The 21,957-nt window shown below is 41.4% G+C and overlaps 1 protein-coding gene across 1 annotated transcript; it reads left to right on the top strand.

Annotated features, from left to right (window-relative positions):
- Positions 1-233: 233 nt before the first annotated feature.
- On the top strand, positions 234-21,686 carry LOC124775880. Its single transcript, XM_047250714.1, has 2 exons — positions 234-342; positions 18,676-21,686. The coding sequence occupies exons 1-2, from the start codon at positions 241-243 to the stop codon at positions 18,892-18,894; spliced, it is 321 nt and encodes a 106-aa protein (XP_047106670.1). The 5' UTR covers positions 234-240; the 3' UTR covers positions 18,895-21,686.
- The last annotated feature ends 271 nt before the right edge of the window (positions 21,687-21,957 follow it).

Here is a 21,957-nt window from a genome sequence, read left to right as displayed (position 1 = left end):
AGGGCGCGTGTCGCGTGCGGCAGGTGGCGGCCCTGCCTGGGAACGCGGCGCGCCGGCCTTCCCACGGTCCGGGCCTCCGCCGCGGCACACCTGCCGCCGCCTGCCGCCGCCAACGCCACCGCCGCCGCCGCTGCTGCCTCGCACACGCCACTGCGCTTGCGCCGACTCACGCGCGCAGCACGCGACCTCTATAAAGCGAGCAGGCGCGCCAACCTTGCGCAGCACAACGGGCAGGCCGCCATGTGCAGGGGCAGCGAGCAGCAGTGGTGGCAGCGGCAGCGGCGCAGCGCCGGCGTCGACGCGGCTCTGCTGCTGCGAGCGGCGGAGGCCGCCGTCAGGCAGGTAAACCGACCGCTCCGTTTATTACCTGCCTCGCCTATCGCTTACGCCCGTACAATAAAACGAATAAAAACTCTAGCGGCCCTGAAGCACGCTCTGCGCTAAGGGGCGGCTGATTCTAGCGGTGTCGGCAAGCTCGATATCTTTTGGTGACATTCGCAATACATTGCATCGAAAACGGCCCCCCCAAAAAATCGCTCACATAGTTATCATCACTTATGTCTCGAAGATGTGATTGGGACGAACAAAAGTGATGATTTATCCATTTTATAAGAAACGAGACTGTCTTATGAACTTCTTAAAACAACATTGTTTCCTGCCTCATTCACGTTTAATAGCAGTATCTTCTCTACTTAGCACGATCCGATTCAGCATCATATGCACATTGACCACTTACTTAAACACTATTTTGTATGACAATATATGGCCCAGGAACTGGTTTTTTTTTTCTGATGAGGTCAGGCGGCGAACTTCTGCCGAACGTCACCAACTGATCTCAGTAGCGGAAAAAAAGAATCTGTGGCGTATGTAGTGATACAAAATAGCGTGCTTTAATTGACAGATGTGTATGTGAAATTATCAAAACGCTGGCGAAGAACGCCGTGTTACATATTAATATTAAACGTGACTGAAGCAGCAAATTCTGTTGCGTATAATATGTGCATTTTGTTTTGTCCACTGTAAATTGTCTTTAGAATAATGTGACTGCTACTGGTTTCTTTTTTCAGCAGGGAAACATACTTTTTCCAGTAGTTTTGTTTTATTCGCTCTATTTATTTTGTGCATCATGCATTTCGGGAAATAATTCTCAGTATCAAATGCTACTTTATTGCTTTATGACAACTCACAAAATGCAAAAGAAACATTTAAGATGTCATAATGTGATAAAACGGGGCTCTGAACAATGGGAATTATTTCTAGAATCACGTAATGCTCAATGAATAAAAATATGAATAAAAAAGCATCGACTGGCAACACCATACTTTTCGATGGTTAAAAATAAAGCTCTCGCAAATACTTGCACTGATAGAAAATACACTAGAAGCAGGTGTGCCAACTTTGCGACGTAGTATAATGTTTGTTTTCCTAGAGTCTTTATATTTGCTAAAAAATATGATGCAATATTTTTCACTACCATGCGATTCCGTACTTATTCTCGTTTGCACGGTGCAAACTCTTAAGTTTTCCAAGTTTTCCTATTTTTTAATACTAGATTCAATGAAAAGTTTGTGTTTTCTCTAGCAGTTCCCGCGACGCTTGGATCGGTAACACGCTGCTGTATTAGCCCCCAACTGTTTTTGCATGTGAGAAAGAAAAAAGTGAGTGAAATCTCCGCATAAATAGCAACTGTTTACCTCACAGAGATGAGCTGAAGCACATTCTGTAGTTTTGCGAGTAGCTATAGCTTGTGAAAGTTCAATAGTGTTCTGAAATATTTGTAAAATTAACAAAATGATAAAAATGTTTGCAATCCTTGAAGACGTACTGGCATCAGTATCAATGACAGACTTTTCAGAGTTACCGTCATTTGCTTAATTTATGTATGTGTATATGTTTTTGTGTATGTTTGTGTATAATGGGCGGGGGGGGGGTGGGGAGGAGATTTTTGTTTTATTTCTGTGGGCATCATTGGGTGTCAGCCTTCCAAGTCCACGTGATCAAATTACGTTCTCTTCATTTTACAGTAACAGCACTGTGTTCATACACAGTGTCTGTCTACTCCGAAGATAATTCTAGAAGCATTTTTTTTATATTCCTGGTTTGTTTGCTACGGTGGCGATGTTAATATGTAAAATTAGATGAATATATCACAAAATAATGGCAATAACTATTTTGTCCAGAATTATAAACGTTATGACCAGTAACCCATCGTAGAACAATGAAGGGTCATTTTTTATCAAATATCGTAGAACAAAAAAAGACATACACAATTTTGCAGTGATCTAAAATACTACAACATTTATATTGAACGAAAATGGTGCTATTATCAGGCTGACTTAGTTTTCGCTATATATAATGTATGTTTTCTAATGCTGTCTCAGTCAATACAATAAGAAAGATTCTATTCTTCAAATTATTATGAAGTGTCACACATCCTTCTTGCTAGTGTGACATGTTACAAAAACGGTTCAGACAAATAAATGTGTTGATGTAAGTAGCTGATGCCAAGTAATTGTACTTTCGCGGTAACCACTTCGTTTATGATGCAGTCTATTGAAAATGTCAACATGCGACAGTGAATCTCCAGACGATACACAACTATTTCAAGAATAGAAAACAAGCAGTTCAATTACTGTATAAATCTGACTACCTCTTTCGTTTTGCATGCTTGCTAGCGCCCTTAGTATTATACTTCCCATTTACACATGACTCAAATATACATTTTCGCTACATTCGTACGTCTTTCAGCGCCACTTGACAGTAAATATTTGGAGTGATCAGTTCAGAGACTGGTTAGGTACTGCAAACCACGCTAGTCTGTATTGTGCTAGTATTTTCAAATCCGTGTAGTAGCAACTTATTTGAACCTATTGCCTGTATTGGTCTTCCTATACCACTTTTATCACTCACACTTCCCTCCGCCGACCACTTTTTGCCTGGAGGATTTTATCACAATATGTGAAATGAGGCTTATATCTGATACGTACTTCTTCTTTTGGTTGTACTTTTGTCCCGCTCGGCGCACGGTCGACATTGTTACTCACTGATTTGGTGAGGTTAATTTAAGCGTCTTTTCGGTAGTGTGCAGGAATTCGGAGCAGTCGCCAGCGGAGACGTTCAATGGGCAATCTTCAACTACAGTATAAGCTTTACGGTTTTCCTGGTGTTAAAAGACACGAATGAACTGAGCAACATTCTTTGAAATGCAGAACCTAATTCCAGTTTATTTATCCTTAATGAATCTACGTTGACACAATAGTTTGAGAGCAGATCAGAATTTTATCTGTTTGGATGAAAGTGGCCGGCCGCAGTGGCCGAGCGGTTAAAGGCGCTACAGTCTGGAACCGCACGACCGCTACGGTCGCAGGTTCGAATCCTGCCTCGGGCATGGATGTGTGTGATGTCCTTAGGTTAGTTAGGTTTAAGTAGTTCTAAGTTCTAGGGGACTTATGACCACAGCAGTTGAGTCCCATAGTGCTCAGAGCCATTTGAACCATTTTTTTTGGATGAAAGTGTGCCTACTTTTTCAGTTATTCCCTGCCTTAATAACATTTCTACAGCAATAATAATAATAATTATAATTATGCCACGAACTACTTGAAGTGATTGTACCAGTGTAGCAAACACGGAATAAAATTTCAAGCAACAGAAATTATACCATATATTTCTGTGACATCTGCTAATCAATTTGATACGATATAGAGAAAGAGCCCATCAATTCCTAGCTGGGTCTTATGTAAGGATATCATTCATAGTGTTGCACAATTAACTTTTCGGCTAATGTGACCCATAAAGAACGGACTGGGGGAAATTCTTCTCTATCTGAATGCTATCTAACATACTCGAAGTATTCTTTTTATGGTGATAGGATTCATGTGACACGCTGAGCACCAAGCAACTACCTGTCTCGTTGCTGAAGCCATATTTTGTAGCTGTCCGATGTCTCTTACGAAAAGTCACGTCATTATCTTCAGTCAGTTTGACCATTGCTGGTTTCCTCCAGCCATCCACGATTTTCAGCTTTCGGCATCCGGGTTAGTTCTGCCTATTTCATCATGTCGTCTGTCGTCTTGCATGTTTCATCGTCTAGGAAACGTTTAGTTTATTTTCAGCCTGTTCATCCGGCTACGCACCAAGCCCAATTATCTTCCTGTTTCGTGACAGCCACCATGACGTCAACAACTGACTCTTTCTCCTTTCGTGTTACTTGTAATGAGTCATGAAAATGTGTGCAAATAATTTTCATCACAACTATTTCTAAATGTAGATCTACTGGAAATGCTTATGCGCCGACAGCTTCATTGCATAGTTCGTAGTAAGGTGATATCAAAAGGCACGTTACACATACTAAAGAAGAGACAGGGTATAGCTCGTTGAGCGACGTTGCATCCAAGAAACACCAGTAACAGCAACCTTTACTCCTGTAACTGTTTTAACATAATGAGGAAAAATATAATCCTTATAACCGGGTATCAAACGTTCTGTGAAAAACATACTACTGTAGGCCGTAGACTGTGAAAATGCTACAATGACAACTGCGAGACGGATCTTCGACTTTGCGCGTGTGGTGTACACTAGCTAATCAGAAGTATCCGGACATCCAGCCCATCAGTGAACATTAATATGGGCGTGTCTACCAATCGCCTTAATGACGGCTTGAACGCTACTGGAGACACTTTGAATGATGTATCTGAATGTCTGAGAAGGAATGGCAGCTGATTCTTCCTCACGAGTCGAAATTAGAGAAAATAGGGATGTTGGGCCCTGAGGTCTGGAGCAAACTCGGCTCTCTAAATCATTGCAACAGTTCAAATGTGTGTGAATTCCTAAGGGACCAAATTGCTGAGGTCGTCGGTCCCTAGAATTACACATCACTCAAACTAACTTACGCTAAGAACAACATACACACCCATGCCCGAGAGGGGACTCGAACTCCCGGCGGAAGGAGCCACGCAGTCCGTGACATGGCGCCTCAAACCGCGCGGCCACTCCGCGCGGTGTCTCAACAGTGTTCCATTGGTTTCAGTTTAGGACTCTGGGCAGGCCACTCCATTTTACGAATATGAATGTCCACAAAACATTGGCCCACAGATATTACTTTACGACAGGATGAATTGCTACTGATACAATCATTGTCCCCGAAATGTTCCTCTAGCCGGCCGGAATGGCCGAGCGGTTCTAGGTGCTACAATCTGGAACCGCGCGACCGATATGGTCGCAGGTTCGAATCCTGCCTCGAACATGGTTGTGTGTGATGTCCTTAGGTTAGCTGGGTTTAAGTAGTTCTAAGTTCTAGGGGACTGATGACCTCAGAAGTTAAGTCCCATAGTGCTCTGAGCCATCTGAACCATTTTGGAACTGTTCCTCTACCGTGCCCAGTACACAATTGTGTAAAACGTACTCATATCCTTCCAAAGTTAGCGTTTTCTTTAGCCCAGTAAGGAGACCACACCCTAACCACGGAAAAAATTCATATACCGTAACACCGCCTCTTTCATACTTTTCAGTTGGCGCTTTAAGTGATTGCTTACCATTGGATTGCCACAGAATATCCTGTTGGAAAAACACCCCGTGGAATGCTGTGCTTGATCTGCAGCACAACAGGTCAAATCACCAAATTTGCAAACTTTTGCAGTCAGGGCGCGTGGGATAACCACGAGCGTGCTACTGTTATCACGTGAAATCGCACCCCAGACCATACCTACATGTGTCCAGTATACAGACAGGTAGGTTGGTTGCAGGCCCCCAGCTAGCCTTAAAATGGTTCAAATGGTTCTGAGCACTATGGGACTTAAATTCTGAGGTCATCAGTCCCCTAGAACTTAGAACTACTTAAACCTAACCAACTTAAGGACATCACACACGTCCATGCCCGAGGCAGGATTCGGACCTGCGACCGTAGCGGTCGCGCGGTTCCAGACTGAAGCTCCTAGAACCACTCGGCCACTCCGGGCGGCTCAGCTAGTCTCCTCCTAACCAACACAGGCCATCACTGGCACCGAGGCAGAACCAGCTTTCATCAGTAAACATAACATTCCTCCACCCTACCCACAAAAATAAACTCTCACTTGACACCTCTGAAGTCGCAAACGGTGGAGGTTTGGGGTCAGTGAATGCCTGCTATAGGGCCTCTGCCTCGGAGCTGTCCTTGAAACAACTGATTCGTAAGAATTGGTTGTGTCACTGCGGTGTCATCTGCTGCTCCAATTGGTGCTTCAGACGCAGTACTATGTGCTAGAGCCATACGCCGAACGGGATGGTCTCCCCTCTCGGTAGGGCCACGAGGCCGTCTGGAGCCCGGTCTTATTGCGACTGTACATTCTCGTGACCACCGCTGGCGGCAATCATGTGTGGTGGCTACATTCCTGCCAAGTCTTTCTGCAATATCGCAGAAGGGACATCCAGCTTCTCGTAGTCCCATGACACGACCTTATTCAAACTCAGTGAGGCGCTGATAAAGGGGTCTTTGTCGTGTTGAAGGCATTCTTGACTAACATCAGCTCATCGCATCGACTCTCAAATGTAGCTAACGTTCACCACCGTTGAAGTGTGTATTTAACGCAAACCTGGTTTGCATACCCATAGTGTCACTACTAGCTCCTCTCTTACGCAACTGGCTCGAAATTTTAGTTCACATCATCTTTCACGCCTACCAACTTCCCTTCTTAGTGCTGCTCGACCATTATACCCCATTCTTTTTAACGCCCTACTCACAATGATTGTGCTAGCTGGAGCGCTGGTAGCACTTTGGAATTCAAGAGTGATTTCGTCCACTGAGTTCATGCGATTTTTTTACCACCATGCTCTACCGAGCTCGATAATACATGATGTGTGCCTGCTCTTGGTTTGGCTTTGTTTGTTCCTTGGCGTTTCAATTTCGCAATTACATCAGTCTGTTAGGGCAGCTTTAGAAGGGTCGAAATGTCCCGGTGGATTTGGTACTCAGGTGAAATCCAATGACTCACCCTCATACCAAGTTATAGTTGGAGTCACGAAAGATGACGGTCGAGTTTAAGCTTCTTCTGCCCACCTACTTCACGCGTCCTCCGACAGCCAATGAGCGTTCAGCAGTATTCTGAGCGCTCTGCTGGGAATGTTGTATGCAGTGCAATCGCGCAGCATGATCGTAGCGAAACGTTTAGCGAATTTTTATTCATTTGTTGCGAGTTGTCATGGCTGGTGCCGGTCGCAATGGCCGAGCGGTTCTAACACTTCAGTCCGGTACCGCGCGACTGCTACAGTCGCAGGTTGGAATCCTGCCTCGGGCATGGATGTGTGTGATGTCCTTAGGTTAGTTAGGTTTAAGTAGTTCTAAGTTCTAGGGGACTGATGACCTCCGATGTTAAGTCCCATAGTGCTCAGAGCCATTTGGTTGGTTCAAATGGCTCTGAGCACTATGGGACTTTACATTTGTGGTCATCAGTCCCCTAGAACTTAGAACTACTTAAACCTAACTAACCTAAGGACAACACACACATCCATGCCCAAGGCAGGATTAGAACCTGCGACCGTAGCATCAGAGCCATTTGAACCATTTTTTTTTTTTTCATGGCTGTTGGGGGTGGTAAGCGACAAATTCTACATATGCAAGCGAGAGTCATAATTTGCGGGATACACTGCTTCGTCAAGCGCAAAGCACGCGTATGTATGTACCGCAGTTGTCGCCTGGAACTGCCAGCAATGAAATCCTCGTCCTTGTCTCGAACTGCGCGAACGACTATCGTTCGTCGGTCGGACTATAGTGAGCTCTGCTGACGAACCCACTGAGCCGTTACAGCTCCTCCGCTGGCGACACAATATTCACCGCCTCCTTTTACGCTGGTGGTTCCGGGTTCTGCAGCTGGTGGCATCTAGTGGTCAGTTCCGCATTACGTAGCGATGTCTGAGTGCTTTTGATCACATTGTATGCACGACTAACGGCTGTCCTTTATGTACGAAGGAAAGACCGGCAAGAGAAATAGCTCGAAAATAATAGCAGTTCATTCTGCTAAATGCTATTGTGTCGAGCCACATCCTCAAAAGTCGCCTGTAACACCGTATTTCAAAGGAATAATTTTTTCAATCGTTTCATTCCTGTCTTCTCCTCTACACGTTTGCCGTCCTTGCAGACCTGTGCTGCAAACATTTTCAGGAATTTTGTTCTGGTATCTAGATTTACAGTTCTGGATATCAGCAGTCAGCAGCTGATTCTTTTTATTACTCTTTCTCTTCCTCTGTGCAGTCTTTTTTCTGAGCAGTTCATCCACCTTCTTTAACGTTAGACATGTAACCTTTCCTGCGTACACCATTATCCTAGAGTTTTCGTGTTTTTTGTATGCTTATTACAGGCATTATTCAATGCTCATAAAGTGTACTGTAGCTGTGTTACTATTGCATTCCGCCGGGAAAAATCGTGTTCGAATATGACTAAGAGGGAGAGAGAGAGAGAGAGAGAGAGAGAGAGAGAGAGAGGGAGGGAGGGAGGGAGGGAGGGAGGGAGGCTGCTTGTGTAACTTAACAAGAATGTTCAATAATTAGCTGATTTCGCCTTAGAAGTAGAATTCATTTTATATATGTCAGTATTCGTTCCTACTTCCGTTCAAAATGTTTCAGCAGGTGATTATTTTTTTAAATAGTTTTCGGGGTACGTATCTAACGGATTTGAGGAGCAACAAAAATATGTTTTAATATTTCATATAATTAATAAACCAAAATTTACAAAATTAAAATGCTCTCATAATCTGGTCATTAACAAGCATAACCTTATGTTAATGGTTTCACACATTGACACAAGTATTACAATTAAAAAGTTTGTTTATGAGTCGAGGAGCCAACGGCCTTGCCCCAGTGTAATTCCGGTTCCGTCAGATCACCGAAGTGAAGCGTTGTGGATGGGTCTCCTACCAGGTCTACCGACTGCTGTTGGCAAGTGGGATGCACTCAGCCCTTGTGAGGCCAGTTGAAGAACTTCTTGATTGAGAATTAACGACACCGGTCACGAAAACTGACAACGACCGGGAGAGCTGACCGCGTGCCCCTCCATATCTGAATCCAGTGACGCCTAAGGGTTGAGGATGACACGGCAGCCGGTCGGTTATGTTGGACCTTTAAGACGAGTTCGGACGGTGTTTGTTTTATGTCTTGAGGGAGCGCAACTCACGGCCCGCAAATTACCGAGAATATATTCATCCACTTTTTGATAAAGAGAGCACATACCGACTTCCAACAAGCTTTATACATTTCATACCTATCTGAAACTTTTTCTCGAGGACGCACCCAACAAAATAAAAGGAGAAGAAGAGTTTATCGCTTACTATATTTTCGCTGTTAATGTAATAAAACTTTAACATCAAGCATGATATTTTGATTTAGTAGTGTTGCATTTTTACTACTAAAGCCATTCGGAATACATTTTGCGGACAGTATCCACATATACCACTGAATGTTCGCGCAAAGCATTATCATTGTACGACACATAGTTCAGTAGATACGACATCATAAACACAGAGATGCGTGAAAAATTTGCTTTTTTCTTCAATCTGTGGGTGAATAATCCAATGAGATTACTTTCTTCCTATGGGGCACCTCTACATGATTGTCACTGTTAGTGAGATGGCACTGTGGCGTCTGCAGGCACAGCCTTGTCAATCACTACTGCGCGCAAATGATTCAAAACAGCAGTCATTTTTAACATTTTTTTCTTAAAGATTTCGCAAAAAGCTAGCTTCGTGGCATTTAAGATTGGGCATTTTATTATGCTGTGAATAAATATTATAATAGCGGATGTTTGAGGATATAATAATTGTAACATCAATGCGGATGCTTCGGTGACAGTTTCATTGCATTATTATCGAAGTAAAGTCTCATTTACCGTTACGTGGCTGAGCGTATCCATTTCCGGACTTCCCCAACCGAGTAGCATCTCTGAATATCTTCGGCTCTCGAAAAGTCTGCGCCAGTGACCAGCGAAGCTAAACACTGGGCCACGAATGCAGCCTCGCATATGGCTCTAAGCACTATGGGACTTAACATCTGAGGTCATCAGCCCCCTAGACTTAAACATAACTAACCTAAGGATATCACACACATCCATACCCGAGGCTGGATTCGAACCTGCGACCGTAGCAGCCGCGTGGTTCCGGACTGAAGCGCCTAGAACCGCTCGACCGCAGCGGCCGGCACAGCCTCGTATACAATTGGTATTGTTACATTATAGGAAATCCAGCGACCAGCCACAAGTTTTCTTGAAACGATTTTATTGTACCATTTGGCCCTGAGTCCATTGTCAGACGGTAGTGTTGACTTCTTGCAAGTTTTGCTTTTGTGTCCTTTGCTAGCTGTGCACTCTGACTGTTGTTCTTGATGTTCACTTTAATATACTTTGTAATCGCTTTTTCAACTAGACACTTTTTGTTAAATGCTGTAGTAAGTATTATTTTCATTAGTCGAAGCTTGCACTTTCTGAAGTCGTCCACAGTTCACTTTACCTGGCGAGGTAACGACATCATTTTACCCATTTTGTTCTCCAACCAAAATGTGCTATGACCTAATACTTGCTCCTGTACCATGTCAATTCAACAGAAAATTTAATAAAAGCGGGGGTGAAACCAATATGTAAGACACACGCGCCAGCATTAAAAAATAATTACCTCATTCTGAGCAAGTTGTTGTGGAAGTAATATCAGTCTTAATATTAAAATTTCCGAGAAGACAGTAACCTGCGGAAATAAAATAGCTACGAGTAAAACAACATGCACGAGTGCTCGTTTTAAGTAGAGAATGCGACTATGATTCACGCCGTAACGTAATAGATCCTGTGATGGAGAACTTAGTCTGCCTCGAAGTATTTCATTATTGCGTAGTTCTGTTCGGTAGCATTTCGACTGGTTTGATAATATCAGTCGTATGTTCCTACCTCATGGTAACGTTAAACATAAACGTATATTTTGTAATGAACATTATCGATAATCTATTTTCCGTATTCTGGGCTATTAAGCCAAACCACTTAGCTTAGGCTTAGCCGTGACTGTTACAAATTTCAGTTGAAATACAGAAAAACTCTAATCGGTCATATTTTTTAGTATTATATGACGCATTTCAGCAGTCACAATGAGATGCTTTATTTAAAATTTAGCCTAAAGAAACCTAAAAGTTTTTCTATGTATAATTATTATGCTATCTGTTGTACTGCGCCTTCTGCTCCGAGACAGCACCACATGTCTCGTGGAAAAATCTTACATACAATATCTGTTTTAAAAGAATACGCTGTACTCGAGTAGGGAAATGAGGTTAAACTGGCTGAACTTTTTATTTCTTTGTCCTGATCGCAGAAATCAGAAATGGATAAACAGTTACCGATGTCAGTGGCAAAATTCCATTATCGGATCTGAAAAAATATTAAAAATTCTCACCTTAATATACTGAATGTAGTGATGCAGATGGAAAGGAATCTACAGTACTTTTAGTGTATAAACGCGTTAATTTTGTCGTATTCCTTAGATACAATAGTGGTATTACCTTAATTTTTAAATATATCGTGTAACGGAAGCGTGAAAAAAGTAATGTGAATACTTTTATTGCCGACTTGTCGAAAACAGACGTTATCAAAAGGTCAAATAATTCCTCTCGAAAGTTTGGCGAATTTTGAATGAAAAATTTTATCCTAGTGCACAAAAGCAGTAATGATTATAAAACAAAAGTCTCAGCAGGAAAATAAAAAAAAATGAGTCGGGCTGTAAGAGCCATTTGAAGATGAATTTGTAAGAAATCCGAAAATGTAATGGTTCAATTAAAATAAAAGATTTTGATCCATGTTTGTTGATGGTTGCTATTTCAAATTATATGCTTAAACTTAGTAAGAAAAACATAACAGTTAAAGTTATTTGTCTAATTTAATTTCTGTTCTGATCTGTTTTGCTGTTTCAAATTGGAGCTCACTGCACAGCACTGCTTTCTACTGAAATGTTTGGTCGATCGATCCTCAATTAAGGCACGTCTATCGATTCTCAGTTAAGGCACAATGACAGAATGCAACATCGACATTTCCCTGTTTTCGTTCATAAATGCGATTTTTTCCGCCAAGGAATGACAAATGAATCCATTAGCATCATAAAGCCGTTCTGGTTTGCAAATGAATGTTTCATGAGGTGTAAAACGCGTATTTTTGTAGGTACCATAGTATATCTGAGTTTGTTTCATACAGTAAATGCATTTTCTGTCATCATTTGTTGCAGAACATTGAAAACCACTACATTTCAAATACTTAGATAATAATGGGTTTCTGCGAGCTGAAATGAGCTAACATTTGTAGCTTATTGCCAAATAAAGACTTTGCACAGATATCATAAGCAGATGTAGAATTCCTACAACTTTTTGGCGAGGCGTTTAATTTAATTTAATACTTTCGCTATGAGATGTATAAAATGCCTAGGCATTTTACAAAATGCGAAACGCAGGCGAAGTATAGTATTATAATGTAATAACTTGTTCAAACTAGAAGCTTGTATATGTAATGAAAATTAAATTAAAACGTAAAGATTATCACTATTCTGCCTGTCTAAAAATAGGCTTATCCTGAAGTAGATGTGTTTTAAAAGCTCTTTTTTAACAATATCCTTCATATGTTCCTACCTCATGGTACGTAAAATCTGCCTGCACCAAATATTTCATTCTGCTGCATTGTCAGTTTCCGTGTTTCTTGGACGTCCGTAACACTGTACTTCTGTATTTACCAATAACCACTGGCCCTTATGCAGACACTTACTCAGCTTGGAATTGATTGACAGAGTTGTTGAATGTCCTCCTAACGGAAACTGTGCCAAATTCTGTCCAATTGGTGTGTCAGATCGTCAAAATCCCGAGCCGGTTGGAGGGCCAGGCACATAATGCTCGAAACGACCTTAGCTGCTGAATGATCATGGGACCTTGCTGACCAAGGCAGAGTTTCACAAGCACGAAGAGAAGCATTAGAAACTCGCCGTGAGCGGGCGGGCATTATCTAGTTGAAATGTAAGCCAAGGATCGCTTGTCATGAAAGGCTGCAAAACGGAGAGTAGAATATCGTCCGTCGTGCTGTAAGGGTGCCGCGGAAGGCAAACAAGGTGCCAGAGGTGGACCAGCGAGTTATCGACTTGCTCAGTTTGTGAAGCTCTTTGTTTTGACTAAAACATGCAATTTTTCTGAAATTTTAATCATTTGTTTGCCTGACATATAGATCAAATCTACCAGTTCCATTTCATTCGAATAATTCATTTGTTACGTCGTTTCTTTGTCTTAGAATGTATTTCCCTTGTTTAATGCCAATACTGCAGACAGAGCTTCGTTTTAAGGCACCTATTTTTCGCCTGCCCGTATCTACCAGTCATATCTAAAGATATTCTGTGTAAAGTAAACCAATGTACGGAATTCTTTCATTTCTTGCTGTCCCTAATTTTTATTCACATTTCAGCTAGCATTTTGTTCATCGACAAGTACCACCATAAGCGGTACAATATCCACGTTAACAGATTTAATAAGTTTGCCTTGCTTTTTAAATGAATTTACATATTCTATTTTCTACTTAGTAGGACCAGTTAAATGTCACATGAACACTAAATATGTGAATACAGAAACTCAGAAACGCAGATGTTTGCCTAACGATAAAAAGTCTGTATGAATAAGGCGGCAGCTGCAAATTATTAAGGAGAACACGGAATGGGGAAAGTGTCAGTCACGAACAGTCCAGTATTCTCCTGTAGTAATTTGCGAAACCTATGGATAACTGAAATCAGGATGAGTCGAGCAGGTACCGCTGTTGAGTACACATTAAAAACGCAATATTCCCTAAATTCGAATCATTGTAATAAATTACAGTGGCCATAACTATATCAACTTTCGTTTTCATTACCATGTCATGATTTGATACAACTGCGCCTTTCACTGTGAGAGCGTCTTTTCTTAAAATTAATTCTTATTTTATAAAAGAAGAAGTCAAATTTTTTGCCACCTTTCATTTACAAGGATAATTTAGAAATAAGACATGGTTGTGCAAAAAAGAGTGTAGAAATAAACTGGAATTCTTAACGTGTCGCAAGTGATGGTATTAAAATCATATGACGCGTCACAAGGTACAAACCACTGGTTCATCAGGTACTCTCTAAAAATTCTGCGTGGTGTCTGTTTGTTCTATATCGTGTCTCCCTACCACTTTCGCGCAACAACGCTCTGAGCGTGTTTTTTAGGGAAGGGAATTGACTAGTTTGAACCTGGTACCTGTTGCTGGTAAGGAGACGCCAGACCACACATGACATGTAGAATTCAGAATAGGTCAGTGAGACTAGCGATGATATAACCAAATACTTAATGATTTCAGCGTCAGCTCCACTGCACTCCCTGTAAAAGAATCTTAATACTAACTAAATTTAGTGGAAGGGGTTCAAGGCTTTCCTATTTTTAGTTAGCTGGTAAAACAACGTCGAAAAAGCAGTTAAGTTTACCATTGGAAATTCTATTCTACTCATTTCACAAGAGAGAAAACTATCAAAATGTTCTACAGTGACCCTCAATTATCTTTAATTACTTATCTAACTTGTCGTAAGTTACAGTGTCTGATGTGGCTTCTCAATAACTATATAACAGAAAAATCATCGCGTTTCTGATTTTTACTTCAAGTGGCAAATGTGAACACCATGAGCTTTAATTGACGATCGACACTAGTATTATGCAAAAAGGGGATGTAACAGATGAGACTTCTGCAGCTCTGAGTGAAGCCCTATGCGCTCAAAAATGCGGAATCGCATGCATTCATTACCTTGTCGGCGTTCGTTAGGGGGCGGCGGACAGCTCAGCTCCGCTCACCTCGCCGTCTCTGAAGCAACTCTCCTCTAACTTCTCCTTACTACAATTTACCGAAGTTGGTTTAAAAAAAACTATCTGGCTGTGTTTTCATCTGACCAATCAGGGTCTCAATGTTAACCTTAAGCCCCGCCTACAAAAATTCTGCCTATCCAATGAGAAACGTTATACTTTTCGTGGTGGGGCAATGTTTTTAAAGTTTGCAACATAACAGAGACGCGAAAAAGTCTCACGCTAAAACTTGCAGCTGGTGTGGTCCTTTTAGCGCTATCGTAAGATCTATACTGTTCTTCTGGAGGGCTCTATCTTTTAACATGGGCTGGGGGATGGTCCTAACGTAACAGAGATGCGAAAAAGTCTCACGCTAAAAACTTGCGGGTCGTGTGGTCGTAGCGGTTAGCTGGCGACGTGGGTGTCCGTCCCTTATCGTAGGGCCTTCTCGCTTAACACGGTTCTGCTCTTGGCTTCTGTTCTCGTTTCTCCCCTCGGAACTGCGTCTGTTCAAAAAATGGTTCAAATGGCTCTGAGCACTATGGGACTCAACTGCTGAGGTCATTAGTCCCCTAGAACTTAGAACTAGGTAAACCTAACTAACCTAAGGACATCACAAACATCCATGCCCGAGGCAGGATTCGAACCTGCGACCGTAGCGGTCTTGCGGTTCCAGACTGCAGCGCCTTTAACCGCACGGCCACTTCGGCCGGCAACTGCGTCTGTCTCACGGTGGGAAGGTATGACATGCATTTAGGCATTCTTGTGTTAGTCTGTGGTATTCCATTTGCTCACTCGTTACTCATATTACTTTGGTTAATTTAATGTCACGATTAATTCGGAGGTATGTGACATACTACTGGATTTGCCTATCATGTCAGGGTTTTCATGGAAGGTGTTGGATTTGCCTGACACCTTACAACTCCTGGCACACTTTTGATCCACAAAACCTAGGTTTATGACCATCTAGATGGCATTATCGAGATGTTATGGCAGGATGCACTGATTTCACTAGTACACGGACGTAGTTGCACAGTAACTTCGCTTCGGATTTGGTGTGGGTTTAAACACTCAAGAAAACTGAAAGATTTTAATGAAGTTGTCCGTGACTCGGAACAGATATTTGGCCCGGTCACTATCAATGGACCACCCTGTATATATATATATATATATATATATGGCGCTATGGTTGGCCCCCTAGATGGCGCTGCCATAGGTCAAACGGATATCAACTGCCTTTTTTTAAAATCAAAACCCCCATTTTTTATTACAAATTCGTGTAGTACGTAAAGAAATATGAATGTTTTAGTGGGACCACTTGTTTCTCTTTGTGATAGATGGCGCTGCAATAGTCACAAACGTATAAGTACGTGGTATCACGTAAGATTCCGCCAGTGCGGACGGTATTTGCTTCGTGATACATTACCCGTGACAAAATGGACCGTTTACCAACTGCGGAAATGGTCGATATCGTGTTGATGTATGGCTATTGTGATCAAAATGCCCGACGGGCGTGTTCTATGTATGCTGGTCGGTATCATGGGCGACATCGTCCAAGCGTCTGGACCGTTCACCGGATAGTTACGTTATTTAAGGAAATAGGAATTGTTCTGCCACGTGTGAAACGTCAACCGCGACCCGCAACAAATGATGATGCCCATGTAGGTGTTTTAGCCTCTGTCGCGGCTAATCCGCACGTCAGTAGTAGACAAATTGCGCGAGAATTGGGGACTCATAAACGTCGGTGTTGAGAATGCTACATCAACATCGATTGCACCCGTACCATATTTCTATGCACCAGGAATTGCATGGGGACGACTTTGAACGTCGTGTACAGTCCTGCCACTGATCACAAGAGAAATTACGGGACGATGCCGGTTTTTTTGCACGCGTTCTATTTAGCGACGAAGCGTCATTCACCAACAGCGGTAACGTAAACCGGCATAATATGCACTACCGGGCAACGGAAAATCTACGATGGCTGCGACTAGTGGAACATCAGCGACCTTGGCGGGTTAATGTATAGTGCGGCATTATGGAAGGAAGGATAATTGGCCCCCATTTTATGGATAGCAATCTGAATGGTGCAATGCATGCTGATTTTCTACGTAATGTTCTACCGATGTTACTACAAGATGTTTCATTGCATGACGGAATGGCAATGTACTTCCAACATGATGGACGTCCGGCACATAGCTCGCGTGCGGTTGAAGCGGTATTGAATGGCATATTTCATGACAGGTGGATTGGTCATCGAATCACCGTACCGTAGCCCCCACGTTCACCGGATCTGACGTCCCCGGGTTTCTTTCTGTGGGGAAAGTTGAAGGATATTTGCTATCGTGATCCACCGACAACGCCTGACAACATGCGTCAGCACATTGCCAATGCATGTGCGAACATTACGGAAGGCGAACTACTTGCTGTTGGGAGGAATGTTGTTACACGTATTGCCAAATGCATTGAGGTTGACGGACATAATTTTGAGCATTTATTGCATTAATATGGTATTTACAGGTAATCACGATGTAACAGCATGCCTTCTCAGAAATGATAAGTTCACAAAGGTACATGTATCACATTGGAACAACCGAAATAAAATGTTCAAACCTACCTACGTTCTGTATTTTAATTTAAAAAGCCGACCTGTTACCAACTGTTCGTCTAAAATTGTGAACCATATGTTTGTGACTATCAAAGAGCCATCCATCACTAAGTGAAAAGACTGGTCCAACTAAAACATTCATATTTCTTTACGTACTACACGAATATGTAATAAAAATGGGGGTTCCTATTTAAAAAAACGCAGTTGATATCCGTTTGACCTATGTCAGCACCATCTAGCGGGCCAATCATAGCGCCATCTTGTTTCCCCCTTCAAGCTAGACAAGTTTGGTTTTTTGTAGTTTTTTCATTTGACGCTTATTTCGTGAGATATTTGGCCCTGTCACGATCAATGGACCACTCTGTATATGATGCAAAGCCGAAACGAGTAATCAGTTTCAATAAAATATTATGTGACCAAGATGCTGACTTTTATGATCTACTGCGATACAAAATTCTTTCGTCTCCTGAACAGTTACTAACGACCTCATTTCGGAAAAAAAGTTTGTTATTCGTGTAGCGTAGTTATTTTATGTAAAAGGAATACAGTAATAAATCATGAAATTAAAATATGTGTTTTTCGTCGCATTATACCGTTGTCAAAGTTCCTCTCTTAGATCTTGGTTAGATGATAATTCAAATGTCTCTCGTGGTAAGACGCGCAGTTTTTTATGCGAATGGCTCATACCACTATTTCTGGAATGAGTGATACATATTCTAAGCACAATTTTGTGCAGTTTTGACCATTGGAGGTCACGCATTTTCTTTTCTAATCATAGAACTCTAGTTGGAATGGAAAATGATGGAGGCAGCGGGAATGTTTTTCGACGCCTCGTTGAAGGAGGACCACTAGACTTAATGAGGGCCGCGCGGGTTTAGCCGAGTATTCTTGGGCGCTGCAGTCATAGACTGTGCGGCTGGTTCCGGCGGAGGTTCGAGTCCTCCCTCGGGCATGGGTGTGTGTGTTTGTCAGGGTAATTCAGGTTAAGTAGTGTGTAAGCTTAGGGGCTGATGACCTTAGCAGTTAAGTCCCATAAGATTTCACAGCCATTTGATTTTTTTTTTTTTTTTTTTTTTTGACTTCGTGAGGAATCAGTTTAAATCAAGTTAGCCAAACTGGATTTTTCAACCTGGCTTCTCCCCAGTGATAATTCTGCGTCGCAGACATCGTAACCTCTGATCCGTTTCTCCCGATTTAATTTAATTTAAGGTTTCTCTGCCCCCCCCCCCCCCAGTGAACCTTCTAAGACGTGTTCTGTTTTTCCACAGCCAATGAAATCTCTGCTACCTCGGCCACTGGCGACCTCTGCCCGCGTGAACCTGAACCTGCACTGGGATGACCTGGAGCAGGTGATGGGGGCCGGCGATGGCCGCCCGCGCGACGCCGTCACCGACAACCTGCACTGCGAGTGGCTGGAGGAACAGATGAAGGTCGACGACGCTGTCAGCCCAACCCACGACCTGTCTTCAGAGGCACAGAACGACTAACAATGTGATCACTTCTATAGAAACACCCAGCGGTGCTATGCTGGCGTGCGACTTTATGTCTAAATGTTGAGCATTTTTCTGTGCTTTTCATTACTGCTATGTTCTTTACTTCTTAAGACTACTCGAATCCAGTTCAAACTGATTAAGCTTTAGGGTGCTGCAAAAGTAGCCAGACAATAACAGAATGTTTCGAATGGATTTCAAAATGATACATTTTTATTCTTTTTATTACTGAATTCGGCCGTGCAGCCAAACAAATTCCACTTCTATTAATATCTCGGCCGCGTATCTTACGATTATGATTTCCTTCAGATTTTCGCGTCTATTTTAGTTAGTTTACTGCCACGAGCATAAAATAAGTGGAATCTACTGAGATGGAATCTCATACCCTTTACCAGAGCATGTTAAGTTATACAGATGAGGTAAGAAGAAAAGTGTGTGGCGAGATGCTATCAAAGCCTGGATGTTTTTTTTCTGAATATCGTCTCAGTCAGCATAATGTCCACAAGCAGAAACTTAGTCTTTCGCCAATAACAAATCAGCGGTGATAAAATCGGCTGATCTCAGTTGTCTTTCCGTGATCGTTGACGGTCTAATTTCTTGGAATGCCCTATGGCGAGTAGGAGGTAAGAAATAAAAGGGAAAGGAAATATATTTCGTAACAAAACAAAGCAACATGCAGCCTCTGTTTGACATCCTTGTCTCGATGGTAACTGTACACATTGCACAACATCTATCAACTATGACGAATGTTCACAGGATAAAAAGATTGTCGACGAGAATTGTGCGCAGTTTAACATCTGTAACATTAAAATCAAGAGGATTACTGTACAGTGTAGTGCTAGAATTTTCTAAGCAGTGAAGCTGATGTTTGCTCTTGTGAAACGTTGCGCCACATTCATTTGCAATATTTCCACAGCATCTCGAAGATTTAACAATCTAAGATGGTTCCTTTGTAAAGGACGCATACAAGTATTTCTCCATCATTTCCTAATCCGAGATCGCACCTAATCGCTGACGACGTCAACATTCCGACGCTAATCTCCATTCCTTCGTTTCCTACATTTAAAGCGATGGTGCATTCAAGCAAAATAAGCCATACGCTCGTAGAGCGAAGATTGTCCAAATGGGTCCGATGAGCGTCAACTTAGAGACCCAGGTCAGTACTGTCTGCAGGTTTTAGTGTTGACACTGTCGTGAAAATAAATGATATAGGATGTATTATTGTTCTTCAATGCCTTTGTAATATGTTAGACATCATAACTGAGTACCTGATTATTTTATTGTAGTTAAGGTTTTCTAATCTCTTAATTTAGTTGTAGTTCTACCACAGTCTTTCATTTGTTGCTTATGGTTATGTCTCGAGCAGCTGAAAATAAATTTGCTTGGTGACTGACGAACTATGAGGTATCTGTGATATAGTACTTGCATAAGTGCCTACATGTAATTTTAAATGTATTCTTTAATGATATCTAGTAGCTCAATATTGAAAGTCGCATCTCGTAGCTTGCTTTAGTTGTATTTGCAGGTGCATTAACTGAAACAGTCAGTAATTAAATGAGTTTAAAGTATCAATTAGTGAAACAACCATTTTTCTCAGTATGAATATTAGAGATCAGGCTCTAAAAATAAAAAAATACTGTGTATTCTGTAATTAATATTTCTGTTACATCACAGAAAAGTTATTCTCTAAGTTGTTGTTTGATGTGTAACAGATTAATTTTAGAGTGTTTAAAAACGATACATAAAACAATCCAACTGAAGTTTGTAATATTCAACAATTCTTTTACATAGTTTCACTAGTGCTAAAATTTTTGTCAATGATGAAATATTTGAAACTTTACTACTACTATATTTTGACACTAGATTTATACACAGAAGTGATGGTTTTAAGTTGACTGTGATATTTTATTGCCATCAAAACTGCATAAAATATTACTTAAAGAGAACTGTGAGACAGTTTATATAACATGCTGAAACGTAACTTAATATCAGTCTATAATTCAAGAAATCGTAGTCAGAAATGTCCTGATGGCTTCGCATCTGCAATTCAAATACTTCAATGAACTGCAACACAGGCAATGGCCAGTTATTATACGTATTATTTCCAGTAATATTCTGTTCAGCCACGTTGGCTGGAATTTTTCATTGTGACTGTGTGATATCTGTTAAATAATTATGTAAGAATTCGTCTTCCAAAGACTTAGAAATGGATGTGTTCCAAGAACTTGATTCTATTTGATAATTTCATGCAGATAATCTTGCTGTTGCCTGTGTGGATATGTCTCTGCTTACCCTTTTGCCCTTTGGCCCACTGAAATCTTTCTTCCTCTTCCCAAACAATGCAGTTATATTCATAGTTGATGTTAGTAGGGTATCTTTAATAGTAAACATAAAATTTAAGTATCATACAGCTTTCAAAAATATTCCATTGTAGAGAGATGGTAAATATAGATGATGTACTATGGGTGTAGTCTGAAGCCTTCATTTGTAGTAGAATGATCTGAAGATAATTTCCTTCATCTTTCTGGTTTCCTGTGAGAGACATTATGGAGGCTGAAGAATTTGTATTCACTACAAAGAGTTTCTCAGTTTTATACTTCATTATGAGGAGACTCATATTTTAGTATGTATCTCAGTGTTTATGTCTTGGCACAACAGACTGCAGCTAACCGTTCTGCCATGTGCTATGTTGTAATAAATGTTTAAATTATGTATTTTGATGAGCTTTAAAACGCTACAATGACAAATAAAAATAGTGTACAGTTCAAAATAAAGTTTATTAAGAAATATTTCTTGAATTGTGTGATTCTCAACTCAAATATTGTGGTGTTGTAATTTACAATTCCTTACAACTTACGTATACTACAACTCGCTCTTGTAACCAGATTATTTATGGAAATGCTACTGAAAGAAATGTGAATGAATGTATGTGGGTATGATTAACTTATGTTTCCTGTTTTCAGCTGGTGACATTTTCCTACACAAAAACATGACACTCAAGACTGAGTTATCAAATGTTCAGCTTTTATTATCAGGCTGCGGGTCTTATAGAACAAAGAT

The sequence above is a fragment of the Schistocerca piceifrons genome, chromosome 2, assembly GCF_021461385.2.
Source record: "Schistocerca piceifrons isolate TAMUIC-IGC-003096 chromosome 2, iqSchPice1.1, whole genome shotgun sequence".
Classification (NCBI taxonomy): Eukaryota; Metazoa; Arthropoda; class Insecta; order Orthoptera; family Acrididae; genus Schistocerca; species Schistocerca piceifrons.
This window is presented reverse-complemented; position numbering and strand designations above follow the sequence as displayed.